Genomic DNA, 15788 nt, shown 5'->3' on the forward strand with positions numbered 1-15788 from the left:
TTGGACTCTTTCTGCTTTCTGCCTACCCACTGGGGTGCCCCGGGGGCTTCCCCCTCCGCACTGAGCTCCACCCTGCCATGTGATGGCGGAGGGTGGCTGTGGGCTCAGCTCTCCCATGAGGGCGAGTTGGTGCTGTGAGCTGGGCTTCCCCGCCTGGCCTAGAGCCTGGAGGGGCTGCTGGTTGAGGGGGGCCTGGGGACCTGTGAGGGGTCTCCCTCCTGCTCTGAAGCCCCTAGAGACCCTAAGGCACAGAGAGGTGGCATTCCTCAGAGACTGAAGATACAATCTGGCCCTGAAAGATTTTGAGAACTGAAGAGAAACGTCACGGTAGGCCCAGCAGGTTTCAGACCAGGCTCTGTCAACAGCTTGGGACCTTGGGAAAGTCACTTCCCCTTTCTGGGCCCTAGTCGTCCTGGCAGCAAAATGAGGGGTTTGCCAGGCCAGTGGTTTCCAACGGTTTCCCCAGAGCGTCCCCCTCTGCGTGGGAGGTTGGGTGACCTGCCCCACCGGAAAGTGCATTCTTAACGGGTGTGAATATTTTTATCTGATGTTTTATCCTGCCACAACTGGGCAAGATGTTGTGCAGAGAAAGGGTTGTGCTGTTAACACAATTGTTTTCCGACCAGGGGCTGTGGCCTCTCGGATATCAGGAAGTCCCAGAGAGAAAGTCGGGGACCCATCCCGGTCCTCCCACCTCTCGCACCCCTTCCCTCTCCTGTTGGGCTGAGCTCCCACCCTGGCAGCTGGTCTACTCGTACCCAGCTTCTACCCCTCTCTGGTCCCAGGCTCCAGCCAGCCCTCCTACCGCTGCTCCTACTGTGAGAGGGAGGTGCCTCTGACGTCTCTGTCCCCACAGAGGTTCCAGTGGCAGGAGCAGCCTCCGCCCGTCAAGATGACCTCGCCCTCCAGCCCTCCCACTTTCAGGCTCGAGACATCAGATGGAGGCCAAGAAGATGGTGCCCAGGAGGACACAGGAAAGCTGGGCGGTGGCGCCGGGCCGCCCCCCATGGAGTCACGGTTCCAGGGCGAGGACCGGAACGCCCCCCCTCAGATCAGAGTGAACCTCAACTACAGAAAGGGGGCAGGGGCCAGGTGAGGCAGCAGGTGGGGGTGGAGCCAGCGGGGTGGCCAGGCCCCGCCCCGCAGCCTTCGGGGTCCTGGGTCTGGCTCTGATGGCTTCTGGGCCGGACGGGCTGCACTCTGCTCCGCTCTCAGGGGTTGCTCCTTCCAGTACCTTCCCCCTTCCCGGCCTTCCATCCCTCTGGGGTTGTATTCTTCTTGGAGGGACATACTCTTTCAGCTCCTGGCATGGCCCTTGTTGGTGCCGTCCCCTCCCCCGTCACAGTCCCTGCGGGGGTGGTAGCAAGATCCACACACCAGTCCAAGAGGGTCGAGCACATCTGGAAATGTCCCAGGTGCTCCCAGGCTCTGCTCCAAGGCTGGACCTGTTGCCCTGGGGACGTGCACTCTGGGGACTGAGGACCATGGGCTTCTGCTCGGACCCATCTTCACTGTGGCTTTCTCATGATGTCTACTGATTCAGACTGTGGGAGCCACTCTAGCAGGAGCGCCACCTCCGGTCCTGTGGGTGTGGGTGTGCGGGAGGGGGGCACCTGAATTCCCTGCCCCCACCCCACCCCCCATGTGAGGTCTGACAAACGAGGCTGGAGAACCTGATGGACCAGGCAGCACTCTGCCAGGGAAGCCCCTCCCTGCCTCCCTCCCCGCTCATGCCAGGGACACCAGCCTTGGCCTCCCAGCCCAGAGCCCCCTGTCCTGTTTGTGCACCAGGGCAGGAGAGGGTGCTCACGAGGCTTCTGGGAGTGGGGTCACCTGCCCGAGGCAGAACCGGCCCCTCGATGCCCTTTGATGCTTCAATCTTGGCCCCATTGGGCCTCCCTATCCCAGGACCGTGATGCCGCCCTGTGACAGGAAGTGCGTTGTCCAAATAGCCACTTCCCCCAGCTGGACTGCACACAGGGCTCCCCAGCCAGCCGCAGTGACCTCTTGGTCACGTCGTGGCCACGTGGTCTGCTGGGCGGATGATGGTGTGTCTGGCCGGGCAGCAGCCCTGTCAGTCACACAGCCATGGCTTAAAACATGACTGATGCCTGCAACGCCCTTCTCCTCAGAGCCCCCCAACCTTTTCTCGGTTGATCCATTCCATGCCAGACCTGGGGGCCCCCGAAGCGTGAAATAGTCCCCCTTTGTTTGTCCCTTCATATCTGCTGGTCGTGGTACCGGGAGCCCCAGGGCGAGCTGGCCTCCGTGGGTAGTGACAGCCCGAGTGGGGGTCCCCACGCTCGCTAGATTCGGAAGGGATACCAGCCCCTCCTGGGGCCTTTTCACTGAGAAGTGTGGCTTCTCGTTCAATTCCGTGAGTGCCTGGTTTCCGCTCTGGGCCCCGTGTCTCTGAGAAGCCTCTGTCTGTCCAGCCTGGAGTCTCTCTGGGGCTAGACGTCGGGGTCTGGAGTTCGTTGAACAGCCCCCTGCCCGCATGAGTTCTGCACCACGTGACTCTAGGAAAGTTACTTTATCTCCTCGTTTGTCTGATGCAAAACACAGAGATCACGCACCCAGGGCAGAAGCGAGGGTCCAAGGGGCGGCTACGCCACTGTTGGTCCACAGGTGGTTTCTGGGAGGACGTGGGTCTTTTCTCAATTCCCTGGTGGAGGCCAGCATTGCATACAGCTGCCAGCGTTCTGTGGGCAACTCCGGTAGCCCTGCCAAGACCCAGAGCTGTGCTGAAAGGGGCAGTGAGCCTGTGGCGAGACCAGCAGGGCACCTAGCGAATGATGGGGGACATCATGATGCCTGGAGTCAGGGGACGCGTGGACCAGTGCCCCGGACGGGCCCCTCCGCTGGGGGTCTGAGCACTTGGAGTCTCCCTGGTCTGCCTGGGAGGGTAAAGCCCCCGAAAGGGCTCCCCGGGAAGAGGGGCTTTCTGGGAGCCCAGGGCTCTCCTGCAGCATCGGTCACAAACCACATCCCCACAGCCAGCCGGACCCAGACCGCTTCAGCCGTGACCGGCTCTTCAGCGTGGTGGCCCGGGGGGCCCCTGAGGATCTGGCGGGGCTGCCAGAGTACCTGCGCCGGACCAGCAAGTACCTCACGGACGCGGAGTACACAGGTAGGCCTGCCGCTCGGGCCAGCGCCGCCGCGTGCTGTGCTGAGACCAGGCTGCTGGGTGGGTCTCGACCGTGGTCAGGAGCTGAGGGGCGAGGAGGGGCCGTGTTCCTAGCAGCCCTCCTGCCAGGACGGATGCAGCGGCCCTGCCCACAGAGCGGAGGACAGCCCACCCCCTCCTCCACCCACGCCACTGGCTCCCTCCTGACCAGCCTTGACCACCCTCGACGGTTTCCGTGGCCGCTGTAGTGGCCGTTTCCGTGGCCAAGTGGATGTTCACGGGCTTCCTCAGTGCAGCCTTTCCCTGTCTCTCTTTTTCAGTAACGACGTTGCTGAGACCTAATGCCACACAATCCATCCATCTCAGAGCATTCCTGGCCCCAAATCTAAATATCTGTATTGTTTGGGCTGATTAGGAGAAGAACATTTGTGCCTTCTAGAAGGTTCAAATAGTAATGAAATGTATAAAGCTGAGGGTAAAAACAGTCTGTCATCCTGGATCCCTGATAATTGATTTGGGATACATCTTTTCAACCTGTTTAAATGCATTAGGTGTATATTTACATAAATGGGGTCGTGCCATTTATGTGAATATATAACGATGTGCTGGTAACGTGCTTCCCCCCCACTTACTGCATTTCAATACATAGGCCTCTAACTCAGTCACTTTAACAACCTGCAGGGTCTCCCATCCTGTGCATTTACCACGATTTCGTTAACTAACCCTTTACTGGTGGCCATTTAGGTTGTTTGTAGTTTTGGGCCTCAATACACTGTGTGCCAGGCCCTGTGCGTGCTGAGAAGTTTGTGTATAATTCCATGTGGTCCTTACAGTAGCCCTGGAATGGCTCCATTTTACAGTGAGGAAAGCTGAGGTTGAGAGAGGCCAAGTGACTTGCCCGGAGGAGACAGAGCCATTAAAGGGTAGAGCCACGTAAGAAAGGCTGCTCCAAATGTTCTCGTGTAGACAGTGTTGCACACATGACGAGCTGTGTGTTAGAAACTTCATTTTTAGGGCAGACCTTGTAGTCACACCTGTTAGTATTCTAACACCTGTTGACTGGAGGCTTAATACCTGCAGCACGGCTGGGCTCCCACTTGCCGGGGTACTTTGGAGCGTGGGCTCCCTGTACAGGCGGGTGGGCAGCCTGAGCACCGGTGCCCCCTCCCCTCCCCCTCAGAGGGCTCCACGGGGAAGACGTGTCTGATGAAGGCCGTGTTGAACCTTCGGGACGGGGCCAACGCCTGTATCGAACCGCTGCTGCGCATTGACCGGGACGCGGGCAATCCCCGGCCTCTGGTGAACGCCCAGTGCACGGATGAGTACTTCCGAGGCCACAGCGCCCTGCACATCGCCATCGAGAAGAGGAGCCTGCCATGTGTGAAGCTCCTAGTGGAGCACGGTGCCGATGTGCATGCCCGGGCCTGCGGCCAGTTCTTCCAGAAGAAGAGGCAAGAGACCTGCTTCTACTTCGGTGAGGAGCCTTCTTGGATAAATCGAGCGCAGAGGGGTTAACGTGACCCTTAAACCCAGATCTGTCTGACCCCGAGGCTCCTAGGCTCACGCCTCTAATAGCGAGCCGCCTGCAAAAGCGGTTTGTCTTAAGAGGTGATTCATCCTTCTCTGCCCAAGGAAGCTCCCCACACACGAGCTCAGACAAGGGCAGGGGAACAGGCAGCTAGAACTGATGTGTGATGAGACTCGGCCAGACGGGGCCTGGAGAAAGGGGCATCCAGGTCCCGGCAAAGAGAAAGAGGCAGGGGGGTGGGAACCCTGGTTGGCAGGCTCCCATTCTGCCCCCTCAGACGGTAAAGAGCTTCGGGCCCCTCTCCCTTGCATCAGAGCCGGACAGAGTCCCCTTTTCCGGGGTTCCAGGGAGGAGGTGCAGCTGCCCTACGTGGGGCTCGGGCCTTCTCCACTCACTGCGCTGGCCTGGGTGGGCCCGGGACCCTGAGGCAGTGCTGCATCCTCTCCTGTGGGCGCCTGGCCTGCCTCACAGAGGTCCGGGGAGCTTGGCAAGCAGACAGGTGGAAGCTGGGAGGCCCAGGCCCAAGCTGCCCCCTCGCCCCCCAGGCGAGCTGCCCCTCTCTCTGGCCGCGTGCACCAAGCAGTGGGACGTAGTGACCTACCTCCTGGAGAATCCCCACCAGCCCGCCAGCCTGCAGGCCGCTGACTCGCTGGGCAACACGGCCCTGCACGCCTTGGTGATGATCGCGGACAACTCGGCTGAGAACACTGCTCTGGTGACCCGCATGTACGACGGTCTCCTCCAGGCGGGGGCCCGCCTCTGCCCCACGGTGCAGCTCGAGGACATCCCCAACCTGCAGGGCCTCACCCCGCTGAAGCTGGCCGCCAAGGAGGGCAAAATCGAGGTGAGCGGCTGGCCCCCCTTTCCAGGAAGCAGCAGGAATCAACCGGGACTTCTGCAGAAAGAGCCTGGGGTGGCGTCCAGCTCAGAACAGGCTCAGCACCCACCTCTCCTGCGTGCATGTTCATTGGTAAATTCCCTGTGAGCCGCAGGACGAGTATATTACATTATAAAACGGGGATTTTTTTTTTTTCATGTTTCTTTTTTTGGCTGCGTGGCCTGTAGGATCTTAGTTCTCTGACACTTGAACCCGGGCCTGGCAGTGAAAGCGCCGAGTCCTAACCACTGGACCACCAGGGAACTCCCGGGAGTTGTTTTTCTAAGCTGCTTGGGTTTCTTGGTTAGGAGACAGCCTTCTCATATGCTTTGCTATCAGCTTTTCTTCGTGTTGATTGTTAAGTATTCTGTTTACCATAATGGTTGCAAATTTTTCTCCCAGTTCAACATTAAAAGAAATTTGATGGCATTTTTTGATACGCAGAATCTTTATATTTTTATGTATCCCAGTGTAATTACCTTTTCTTTGGTTTTGCTGTTGCTTAATTCCTTCTACAGTGTTTTAAAACTTTGTGTGTGTGCATGTGTATTCCACATCCATATTTTCTTGCAGACTTTTCTTTTGCAGTTTCATTTTTAATGCGTGAAATTTGTGATTTACCTAGAAATTATGTCACTCCTATAGAGTAAGCGTGGGGGAATTCCCGGGTGGTCCAGTGGTTAGGACTCTGTACTTTCATTGCTGAGGGCCCGGGCTCCATCCCTGGTCCGGGAACTAAGATCCCACAAGCTGCGCAGCAAACAAAAAACGAAGTAAGCATGATCCAGCTCTGCTTTTTCCCAGATGACTTTCCGGTCGTCTGACGCTTTTTATCAGGGGAGCTTCATGGGAGTACAACCCGCACAGTTGACACAGGGCCCAATTCTTAGAACACAGGTATTTTTAAAGGTTAAGATAAAAATAAACATAAATGGATGTTTTACAGTCTTATTCTTGCCCCCCACGGTCCCTGAGGCGTGGAGACCTCCCTTTGCCGTCCAGAGGCATGGCTGTGTAGCTACGGAAGCCACTCCCCAATCTGGGAAGCCTCCCCACCATTCCTCATTTGTGAAACCAAATTGCTCCTGGACCTGTTTGGGTTAGGAATGCTTTCTAGACTGTTGAAGGCGCTAGACTCTAGCCACAGACGTGCCCACACATGTGTAGCTGGTAGCCTCTGATCTCATGGGGCCTTAAGGACCCCTGGACTGAGTTTCCAGGAAAGAGGCCTTGGGACAGGAGTGGGGAAGGAAGAGGCAGGCTGCCGGCAGGCCCGGGCATAGGTGGGAGTGTCTACATGGTGGCTGAGTGTGTGTGGCCGTGTGTTAAGAGTTCATATGTGCAATGGCCCGTGGGTGCAGGGTGTGTGGGCAGGTGTGCGGGACACCGAGTGTTTCCCAGCCTCCCGGTCAGTGGGGGAGGTGGCCGTGCAGGCCAAGCTCACCTGCCCGCCACCCTGCAGATTTTCAGACACATCCTGCAGCGGGAGTTCCCGGGGCCATGCCAGTCCCTTTCCCGCAAGTTCACGGAGTGGTCCTACGGGCCTGTGCGGGTGTCGCTGTATGACCTGGCCTCTGTGGACAGCTGGGAGGAGAACTCAGTGCTGGAGATCATCGCCTTCCATTGCCAAAGCCCGGTGAGCCGGCTCGGGCGGGGGTGTGCGCAGCGGGCCTGGCAGGGCTCCCTGTGGGTCCGCCGTTCGGGGCTGCCTGCAGGACCTCCCCTGCCCTGTAAGCGAGCAGTGGGGGTGTGGCCGCTGGGTCCCACCTGACACGGGGATCACGCCAGGGTCCTGGTGGCTGCCACTGGGGCCCCTCTGTTGACCAGCCCCTGCTAGAACTGGTCACTGCATAGGCATGAGGGCGGGGTGGAGGCCGGTGGGGAGGGGCCATGCGGGGCTGCCCGCGCTCTCCGCTCCCCCCGGTGCCCCCACGTGTCCTTGCTGAACGTGCTTCTGGCTCTCACCTTCCCATCCCAGCTCCGGCACCGCATGGTGGTTTTGGAGCCGCTGAACCAGCTGCTGCAGGCGAAGTGGCACCTGCTCCTCCCCAGGTTCCTCCTCAACTTCGTGTGTTACTTGGCCTACGTGTCCGTCTTCACCGCCATCACCTACCACCAGCCTGCCCTGGAGAAGGCAAGGCGGGGAGGGGCGCGTCCCGGGGAGGCCTCCTGGAAACAGCCCCGGCAGAAGATGGGGCAGGGATCACAGCCCCGTCCTGCGGATGCTGATCGGCGGCCCGACCGCTCGGTGGCCCGCCACGTGCTTACACAGCGGGTCATAGTACGGAAGTAATGGCAGCAGTCATAGTTACTGAGTGTGCTCCACACGTGAGGAAGGATTCCCAGTGACTGACGTGCTGAGTATTTAATGAATGTTCACAACAGCCCTCTGAGATGATGAGCTCTTAGCATCGCCAGTTTACAGTCAAGGGAAAGGAAGCACAGAGAGGTTAAGGAACTTTTCCAGGGTCACACAGGCTTGTGAGTGGTGGAGATGGGACCTGAACCCAGCCAGTCTGGCTCCAGAGCCCGTGTTCGCTCCGCCGCTCTGGGGGCCTCCCCACAGCTCTCGCTCGGAATGGGCCCCCGGCTCCCTCTCAGCGGGAGCTGCTGGGAGGGGACCCCAGGCCCGACCCGAGTGTGTCTTCAAGCAGGACTTCCTCCCCCTGGAAATGACTGCTGGGAACTCCATGCTGCTGCTGGGCCACATCCTGACCCTGCTTGGGGGGGCCAACCTCCTCCTGGGCCAGGTGAGGCTCCTCCCATCCCCCACCCCACCCTAGAATTCTGCCACAAAAGCCTGAGAGTGAGTTCCTGACAGGTGCTTCGTTCACGGGAAATGGAATCCCGTGCCTGTTCCCATCCCGACCAGCCTTGGGGCAGCCGAGGGCCGCGGGTGCTGGCCTTGCCTTCTGGGCTGGGTCCTCTCCCTGCTGTGCTTTCTGGGGTGCCCCCACTAAGTGGAGCAGCGCATGGCTCCTGGGATCCCTGGCAGGGCGTGCTCTGCTCCCCTGACCCCAGGTCCCTCGGCTGGGACCTTCCGCACGTGAGGAGCACAGAAGGGTGGGGGAGGGGGACTCAGCCCAGTGGCCCCAGGGTAAGCAGCTGCCAGCTGTGAGGAGACAGGCTGGACCATGGCACTGGGACTCTTTGAGAGTGGGCAGGACGTAGACACCAAGGCCAGGTTGGCTGGAGCACCTGGTGGCCCCTGGGCGGCCAGGGATGGGGAGGGGAAGGAGCCCCCCTCACCGTAGGGAGTGTGAGTCCTCCACCTGGACCCACAGGGAGGCCCTGGCGTTGTCTGGGCGTCTGCACTTTTTGGAAACAGGGTCCAAAGCTTTCTCAGCTATCAGCAGGACTCATGAGCACCCCCAAGAGTCAAAGCAGCCACCTGAGCCCCCGAGGTGGTCCTGGCCAGACTCCCACAGGCCGGCCAGCAGGCAGGGAGCCTGGGAGTGGTGGCCTGGCTCTGGGGGCAGTGGGGCTGCGTCCTGGCCTGGAGAGCAGGTGTCACAGTCTCCGCCCTCCTCCCTCCCCCGCAGCTGTGGTACTTCTGGAGGCGCCGTCTCTTCATCTGGATCTCATTCATGGACAGCTACTTTGAAATCCTCTTGTACGTGGGGCCTCACTCTTCCTCTCCTGTCTCCGGCCTGGGAGAGGGCCCCAGGCTGGTTTTGGGAGCCAGGACCCTGGGCCAGGGAGCTCCAGGGGGCTGGGACCAGCTCACAGGCCAGACTCAGGAGTTGGGCTGCTGTCCTGTCCAGGTCATGACAGTGACGGTCACATCGGCTGAGGCCCTGCTCTGCACCAGGGGAGCCTGGAGGCTTTACACGCCTGTCTCACTGCATCCTCACTGACACTCTCCGAGCCGGGCATTAGTACTGTCACCCTCACTTTACAGGGGAGGGAACTGAGGCGCCCAGGGGTTCAATGCCTGGCCCGTGTTCAGGTCAGGATGCTCGGGTCCAATCCCAGACAGAGGGAGAACTTCTCATCTCTGAGACCGTGGTAGGAGAGGCCGTGGGGGTCAGCGCTGGCCACAGGAGGCCTGCAGGCTGACCCCGCCCCTGCCCCCACGCAGCCTGGTGCAGGCGCTGCTCACCGTGCTGTCCCAGGTGCTGTGCTTCCTGGCCGTCAAGTGGTACCTTCCGCTGCTCGTCTGCGCGCTGGTGCTGGGCTGGCTGAACTTGCTGTACTACACACGCGGCCTGCAGCACACGGGCATCTACAGTGTCATGATCCAGAAGGTGAGAGGCAGGGGTGGCCTGTGTGGCCAGACTAGGCGGGCCTGGACACTGCACCCCAGGGGCACTCCTTTTGGGCTCAGCAGGCAGGTGCTTCCCCCACAGCTAAGCTAGGCAGCAGGGAACGTGAGCGTGTCTGCCTGTGTGCTGTGTGCCTGGACACTTGCCGAGTGCAAGCATGGGGGTGAGCACACACGGGCCTGCTCCCAGGGGTCTGTGCTCTGCACGGGCAAGCAGAGGTGCACACGTGTGTGAGGCAGCAGGGACTGCACGTAAGCGCATCTGTGTGCCTGTGCCCTGGAACACCTGGGCACGTGGATGTGTCTGCATTCAGTCATTCAACAAAAGTTCAGGAAGTGGGTGCTCTACATGGGCCAGGCCCTGTTCTAAGTGTCAGCAACACACTATTTTGTTCCCGAACCGAACAGATCTCGCTCTCCTGAAGCTGACATTCTAGCAGAGGAAACAAAAAGACTAAGAAAACAAATGAGAGTGTCGCAGAATGCTAAATTCTCTGAAGGAAGTATTCAGGACAGTGTGAGGGATAACGATTGGGGTGGAGGGTGCTTTAGACCGGATGATCCGGGGCAGGGGGCTCTCGGAAGAGGTGGCGCTTAAGTTGAGAAAGAATGATTCAGCCACCACGGACTCAAGGAAGTAGCAATCTAGGCAAAGGGAACCGCAGAGACCAAGGCCAGGAGCTAGAATGAGCTGGGGCGGCTTGGGACAGACAGAGAGAGGAGGCTGAGGAGGCTGGGAGAGTGCGGGAGCGGACGTGGCGGGGAAGTAGAGCCTGGAGGCTTTGCTGGTCGTGAGGAGGGGTCTGGAGGATTCCCTGGAGGGCTTTTCTGTTTTTTTAATTGTGGTAAAATATACATAACAGAATTACCGTCTTAACCATTCATAAGTGCACAGCTCAGTGGCATTAAGTACACTCACACTGCTGTGCAACCATCACCACTGTCTATCTCCAAGCGCTTTTCCACCTTCCCCAGTTGAAACTCTGTCCCCATTAAATACTAACTCCCCATTCCTCTCCTCCTAACCCCTGGTAACCACCATCCTAGTCTCTGAATTTCACTATTCTGGGTACCTCAAACAAGTGCCAGCATACAATATCTGTCCTTTTGTGTCTAGGTTATTTCACTGAGCATAATGTCCTCAAGGTTCATCCGTGTTGTCGCATGTGTCAGAATTTCCTTCCTTTTTAAGACCAAATAGTATTTCACTGCATGTAGAGAAGACATTTTGCTTATCCGTTTGTCCATCAGTGGACACTTGGTTGCTGCCACCTTTCGGCTGTCGTGAATGGCGCTGCTGTGAACACGGGTGCACAGATACCTGAGTCCCTGCTTTGCATTCTTTGGGGTGTATATCCAGACATGGAGTTGTTGGTTTAAATTTTTTGACCTTGGAGGGTTTTGAGCAGGAAAATGATGTGATCTGCTGCAGAATATTTAAAGACCCATCTTCTCCCTGTGGCTCCACAGGGCCCCGTGTACACACCCGTTGTACGTGTGTTGTGCATGTGCACGTGTGTGGTGTGTGCTCGGGGCTGAGGCAGGGTCTGGCAACAAGCCCAGCGGCCCCACCACCCACCGGCTCCGGGCGCATGTGTTCTAGGTCATTCTGCGGGACCTGCTCCGCTTCCTCCTGGTCTACTTAGTCTTCCTCTTCGGCTTCGCTGTAGGTAAAGGCCCCCCTCCGTCCCCCACCCATCCCTTGCCCACCCTCCAGGCTGCCGCTGGTCTCCCCGGGCTGAGGAACCCCTGCCTCCCTCCCACAGCGCTGGTGAGCCTGAGCCGGGAGGCCCAGGACCCCGAGGTCCCTGCGAGCTCCAACGCCACGGAGGCGGCAGGAGAGGAGGACAGCACGGCTCCGTACAAGGGCGTCCTGGACGCCTCCCTGGAGCTGTTCAAGTTCACCATCGGCATGGGCGAGCTGGCCTTCCAGGACCAGCTGCGCTTCCGCGGCGTGGTGCTGCTGCTGCTGCTGGCCTACGTGCTCCTCACCTACGTCCTGCTGCTCAACATGCTCATCGCACTCATGAGCGAGACCGTCAACAGCGTCGCCACCGACAGCTGGAGCATCTGGAAGCTGCAGGTGCCCGGGGAGGCGCCCGTCCCCTCCTGAGTTCTGGGGCCCAGCAGGAGTGCGCGGAAGCCGAGTGGCGCTGGGCCCGAGTGGGCCAGCCCTCGTCGTGGCCTCCCTCGTCCATTCCTTCCTGTGCAGGGTGGACACGAGGCTGGAATAAGGCCTGAGGGCACTGCCTGGCGCACAGTAGGTGCTCAGTGGGTTAGTCGCCATCATCATTAGTATTGTTTCCCGAGTGCCTAGTGCAGGGCTGCGCACAGTTCTAGGCTCTAAACTTACGGCAGAGAAAAAGACGGAGACCTTGCCGTCGCGCAGCCCCCTTCTGTGTTCATCGCTTGTTCAGCAGGCTCGGCTTGGTGGGCGAGGCAGGCAGGATACACGGTCCTGGGGTGGGGTGGGGGGCTGGCCCCGCCTGGGGAAGCTGGGGGGCGGGGGCTCGGGTAGCTGGGAGCTGATGTGACACCCACCTGCAGCAGAAGAGCTGCTGCTGGACCAAGGATGCTGGGGGTGGGTCTGGGCAGCTGATGCAGGGAGCGCCTTGCCCCAGGGCGGGGCTGGACTCTGTGACCAATCCACGGTGCGTCACCTTCTCTGAGCCTCACCTGCAAAGTTCTGTGCCCCACCCCTGCAACTCACTTGTGCGCCTGCAGCCGGCACACGTGACATTCTGCACCTGGTGGAATTCTAGACCCTGTCACTTTGCAATTGCGAGTAACTGTGGGGCACTCACCACATGCTGAGTCCCCAGCCACCAGCCAGGGCATGTTATCCTCAGTCTGTGAGTGGGACAGAGGGCCTGATGCCACACAGGTAATCACGCTTTGGGGCTGGATTCAAATCCATGCACCTTGCAGGTGCTGAGTTATACTGTAAAGTGCTGGCTGCTCTGTCTGATGCATCCTTTGTCCTCAGAAAGCCATCGCAGTCCTGGAGATGGAGAATGGCTACTGGTGGTGCAGGAGGAAGAGGCAGCGGGCAGGCGTGAGACTGACAGTTGGCACCAGGCCGGACGGTAGCCCCGACGAACGCTGGTGCTTCAGGTGAGTGGGGGGCAGCCTGGGGACCTTGCTGAAAACCAGCGACAGCAGCTAGGAGTCAGGTCTGGTGGGAAAGTCAGGGCCTCAGAGCGCAAGGGGACTCCGCCCTGACCAAGCAAGGCCAGCGGTGCAGGGCCTCACAGGCCCGGGCCCCAGTGCCTGCCCCTCTTCCTAGCTGGTCATCTTCCTTTCCCACTGACTGAAGCTGAAGGTCCCTCCCCAGCGGTCCCTGAGCAACTCCTTCACCCTGAAGTGGGGTACAGTTAGGAGGCCAAGAAGCCAGAGGCATCCCCAGGTTAGGGCATGCTAAACTTGCCCTGGCTGGTCTGCTTTGCCCGCCCCCGTCCCATCCTGACCACGGAGGCCACAACCCTTCCACGGAGAGCACTCTCCCATGGGAGTGGGAACCTGGGGACAAGTGCATGGCCAGAAACACTTTCCTGAGGGAGCAACCAAGCAGAGGGGGCAGGTCTTAGGCACGTGGAGCAGCCATGAGAAGGCCCCAGAACCTGGGAACACGGAGACCCCGCTGGTCTCCCCTCCGGATGCCAGGGGCAACCTGGGTCGCTGTGAACAGCCAGAGGGGACGGACGCCTGGACCTCCCTGCCGGTGCCTGGCTGGGGCGGCTGTCTGCGAGCTGCAGACTGGACGGGGGAGCTGGTGGGTGGCCCAGTGTCCTGCGTGTCCACCCATCGGGGGCCAGTGCATCTGCTGAGGCAGAGGGGGCTGCACCCTCGGCTTCCTGGAGCCTCACAGCGGCCCTGTCGCCCTCAGGGTGGAGGAGGTGGCGTGGGCTGCGTGGGAGCAGACGCTGCCCACCGTGTGTGAGGAGCCCTTGGGGCCAGGCAGCCCTGGTGAGTAGCTGTCAGCAGGGGCAGTGGGGGGGGGAGTGTTCCTGAGTCTGCTTGGCCACACAGCACGGAGAGTCTGGGGCAGGACCCCGGACGGGGCCACTTCCCAGCTGCACCCCTGGAGGGGGTTTACCCCTTACAGTGGCACGTCCCCCACCCTGCCCTCCCCCCACCTCCTCGAAGTCACCTGGGAAACCGGAGCATCCTGTCCTCCCGCCTCCTCTGGCCCTGTCCCCTCCTTCTGGCCAGGTTCCAGTCCGCTGCACCCTTTGCCCATTCATTGGGTTCTCGGGTGCCAGGTCTGGACGGGGTCCACGGACCCAGCAGACAAACAAGTTAGGGAGGCCCCCCCCCCAGCCCCTGCTGGCTCTGCCTCGCTGCCCCCACACCGCCGAGCAGCCACTTCCTCCACCTTTGCCCCTCTCACGGCCCGTGTCCCCTCCATTCTAGAGTGGCACTGGCTCCCCTCACAACTGACTCCTTCCTCCCGCAGAGGCCTGTCTCTCTCCACAGCAGGCCCCTTCCGGAATCTTCAGTAGCTCCCACCTCAAGTCTTCTGTCCACCCCAGCCCCCTCCCCACGACAGCCTCTGCATCACCCGAGATCCCGTGTGTGGAGTCTCTTCTGGCCTCCCAGGCTCCTGGGTCCCTGACCACGGTCCTCACTAACCGATAGCTTTGCTGCCCACCTGTCTCTGACTTTCCCTTCCTCCAAGTCCTGCCGCCCCATCCCTGCGAGACTCTGAAAGACCCTCTGTCCCTCATCTTGCCCCAAGCGCTCCACAGGCCACATGTTCCGATGCCACATCTCACCACCAGCCATATCCCTTGGGGCTGCCCTGCCAGGACCGCATACATCAGCCCACCCCTCCTCGCCTTGCGGGTCTCTGCCACCCCCCCCAGGGTGCTGATCGCCCCCGGGTCCTCCGGGCAGCTGCTGGCCCCTCCGCCCTGCCCCTCACCTCTCCCACACCCGCACTACGGCGGGGCTGTTCGGCCAGCACCCACACCCCAGACAAGGCTTCAGCGCCAGGCTCATCCCACTCCGATTCCTCTAACGTAGACAAAAACTACACACAGCCGCCCCACACAACGCCTCCCCCTGCCTGGAAGCCCGCACCCCTCCCCATGGGGTCAAGGCCCAAAGCTGCTGTCCAGCCCCCTCCCTGCCCCTCCCGCTGTGTGACCGCCGGTCCCTCCACAGGGCTCCTTGTTCCTTTCTTTCCTCGGTTCTTGTCTGTTGCAAGTGCCCTTCCATCCTGAGCATCACCTTCCCCACCTTCCCCACGGTGGGGGTGGGGTCTCCTCTGAGCACCTGTCACCTCCCTCTGGCTCTTCAGCGTTATCATCTCAGGTGCTCTGGTTTCTAACACAAAAGCCTGTCACCTGCAGGGACTTCCAGCTCCTGGGAGGAGACCGCTGACTGGCACGTGGCAGGGGTTCAGGAGATGCTTGTGGAAGCAGGGAGGCAGGAGAGAGTGCCGGGGACTCGTCCCCTGCTGCCCACTGGCATGATGGGGTTTCATGGCTGTGGCCTCCTCCTGTTTCCCTGGTGCCTGCCTCCGGGGGACACACCCTGAGAGCCAAGCCACAGTGGTCTTCATCCCATGTACAGGTGCCATGAAGAACCCGGCCCTGGCCTCCCAATCCAGCCAGGACAGCGCGGTGGAGGAAGACCACGTGCCCCTTCAGCTCTTGGAGTCCCACTGATGCAGCGGGAGGCTGGCAGGACTGAGCAAGGACTCTTTCCAGCCCCACCTGCTGGCTCTGGGGCCCCAGGGGACCTAGGTGGCAAAAATAAATACGTTCTTGTGGCTAACTCTCCTGGACACATTCGTTGAGTAAAGGTACTGGGCCGCTGGGCGTCTGCACGTCTCTGTGGGCCCACGTCTGCGTCTGCGGCCGGGCTGCCCCCGCCCTCGAGGGGCACAGGGACCCTCCCCTGCCGCCCCCCAGCTGCCCTCTTGGGGGTGCAGGCAGCCGGCCGAGGCGCTGTGCCCGCTGTCACCGCAGATGCCAGATGCTGGACC

General features: G+C 60.4%; 1 protein-coding gene across 2 annotated transcripts; it reads left to right on the plus strand.

The window, feature by feature from the left end:
- Positions 1 to 862: 862 nt before the first annotated feature.
- Positions 863 to 15786, plus strand: TRPV2 (transient receptor potential cation channel subfamily V member 2). 2 transcript variants are annotated; one of them, XM_057716490.1, is made up of 14 exons: positions 863 to 1092; positions 2997 to 3130; positions 4308 to 4601; positions 5201 to 5499; positions 6995 to 7168; positions 7511 to 7666; positions 8187 to 8282; positions 9075 to 9145; positions 9614 to 9779; positions 11400 to 11466; positions 11563 to 11879; positions 12783 to 12910; positions 13683 to 13762; positions 15374 to 15569. In XM_057716490.1, the coding sequence occupies exons 1-14, from the start codon at positions 893 to 895 to the stop codon at positions 15466 to 15468; spliced, it is 2277 nt and encodes a 758-aa protein (XP_057572473.1). In that variant the 5' UTR covers positions 863 to 892; the 3' UTR covers positions 15469 to 15569. The 2 variants fall into 2 exon arrangements, with proteins under 2 accessions (XP_057572473.1, XP_057572472.1); XM_057716489.1 differs by lacking the exon at positions 13683 to 13762 and having other exon boundaries at positions 864 to 1092; positions 15374 to 15786.
- The last annotated feature ends 2 nt before the right edge of the window (positions 15787 to 15788 follow it).

Source organism: Hippopotamus amphibius, chromosome 17 (assembly GCF_030028045.1).
Source record: "Hippopotamus amphibius kiboko isolate mHipAmp2 chromosome 17, mHipAmp2.hap2, whole genome shotgun sequence".
In the NCBI taxonomy this organism is placed as follows: Eukaryota; Metazoa; Chordata; class Mammalia; order Artiodactyla; family Hippopotamidae; genus Hippopotamus; species Hippopotamus amphibius.

Excerpts from the sequence above, each read along its gene's own strand:
- TRPV2 (XM_057716489.1), top strand. The coding sequence starts at position 893 with ATGACCTCGCCCTCCAGCCCTCCCACTTTCAGGCTCGAGACATCAGAT. Across the intron at positions 3,131-4,307 it reads CACGGACGCGGAGTACACAG|AGGGCTCCACGGGGAAGACG; the intron begins GTAGGCCTGCCG and ends CCTCCCCCTCAG. Across the intron at positions 11,467-11,562 it reads CCTCTTCGGCTTCGCTGTAG|CGCTGGTGAGCCTGAGCCGG; the intron begins GTAAAGGCCCCC and ends TCCCTCCCACAG.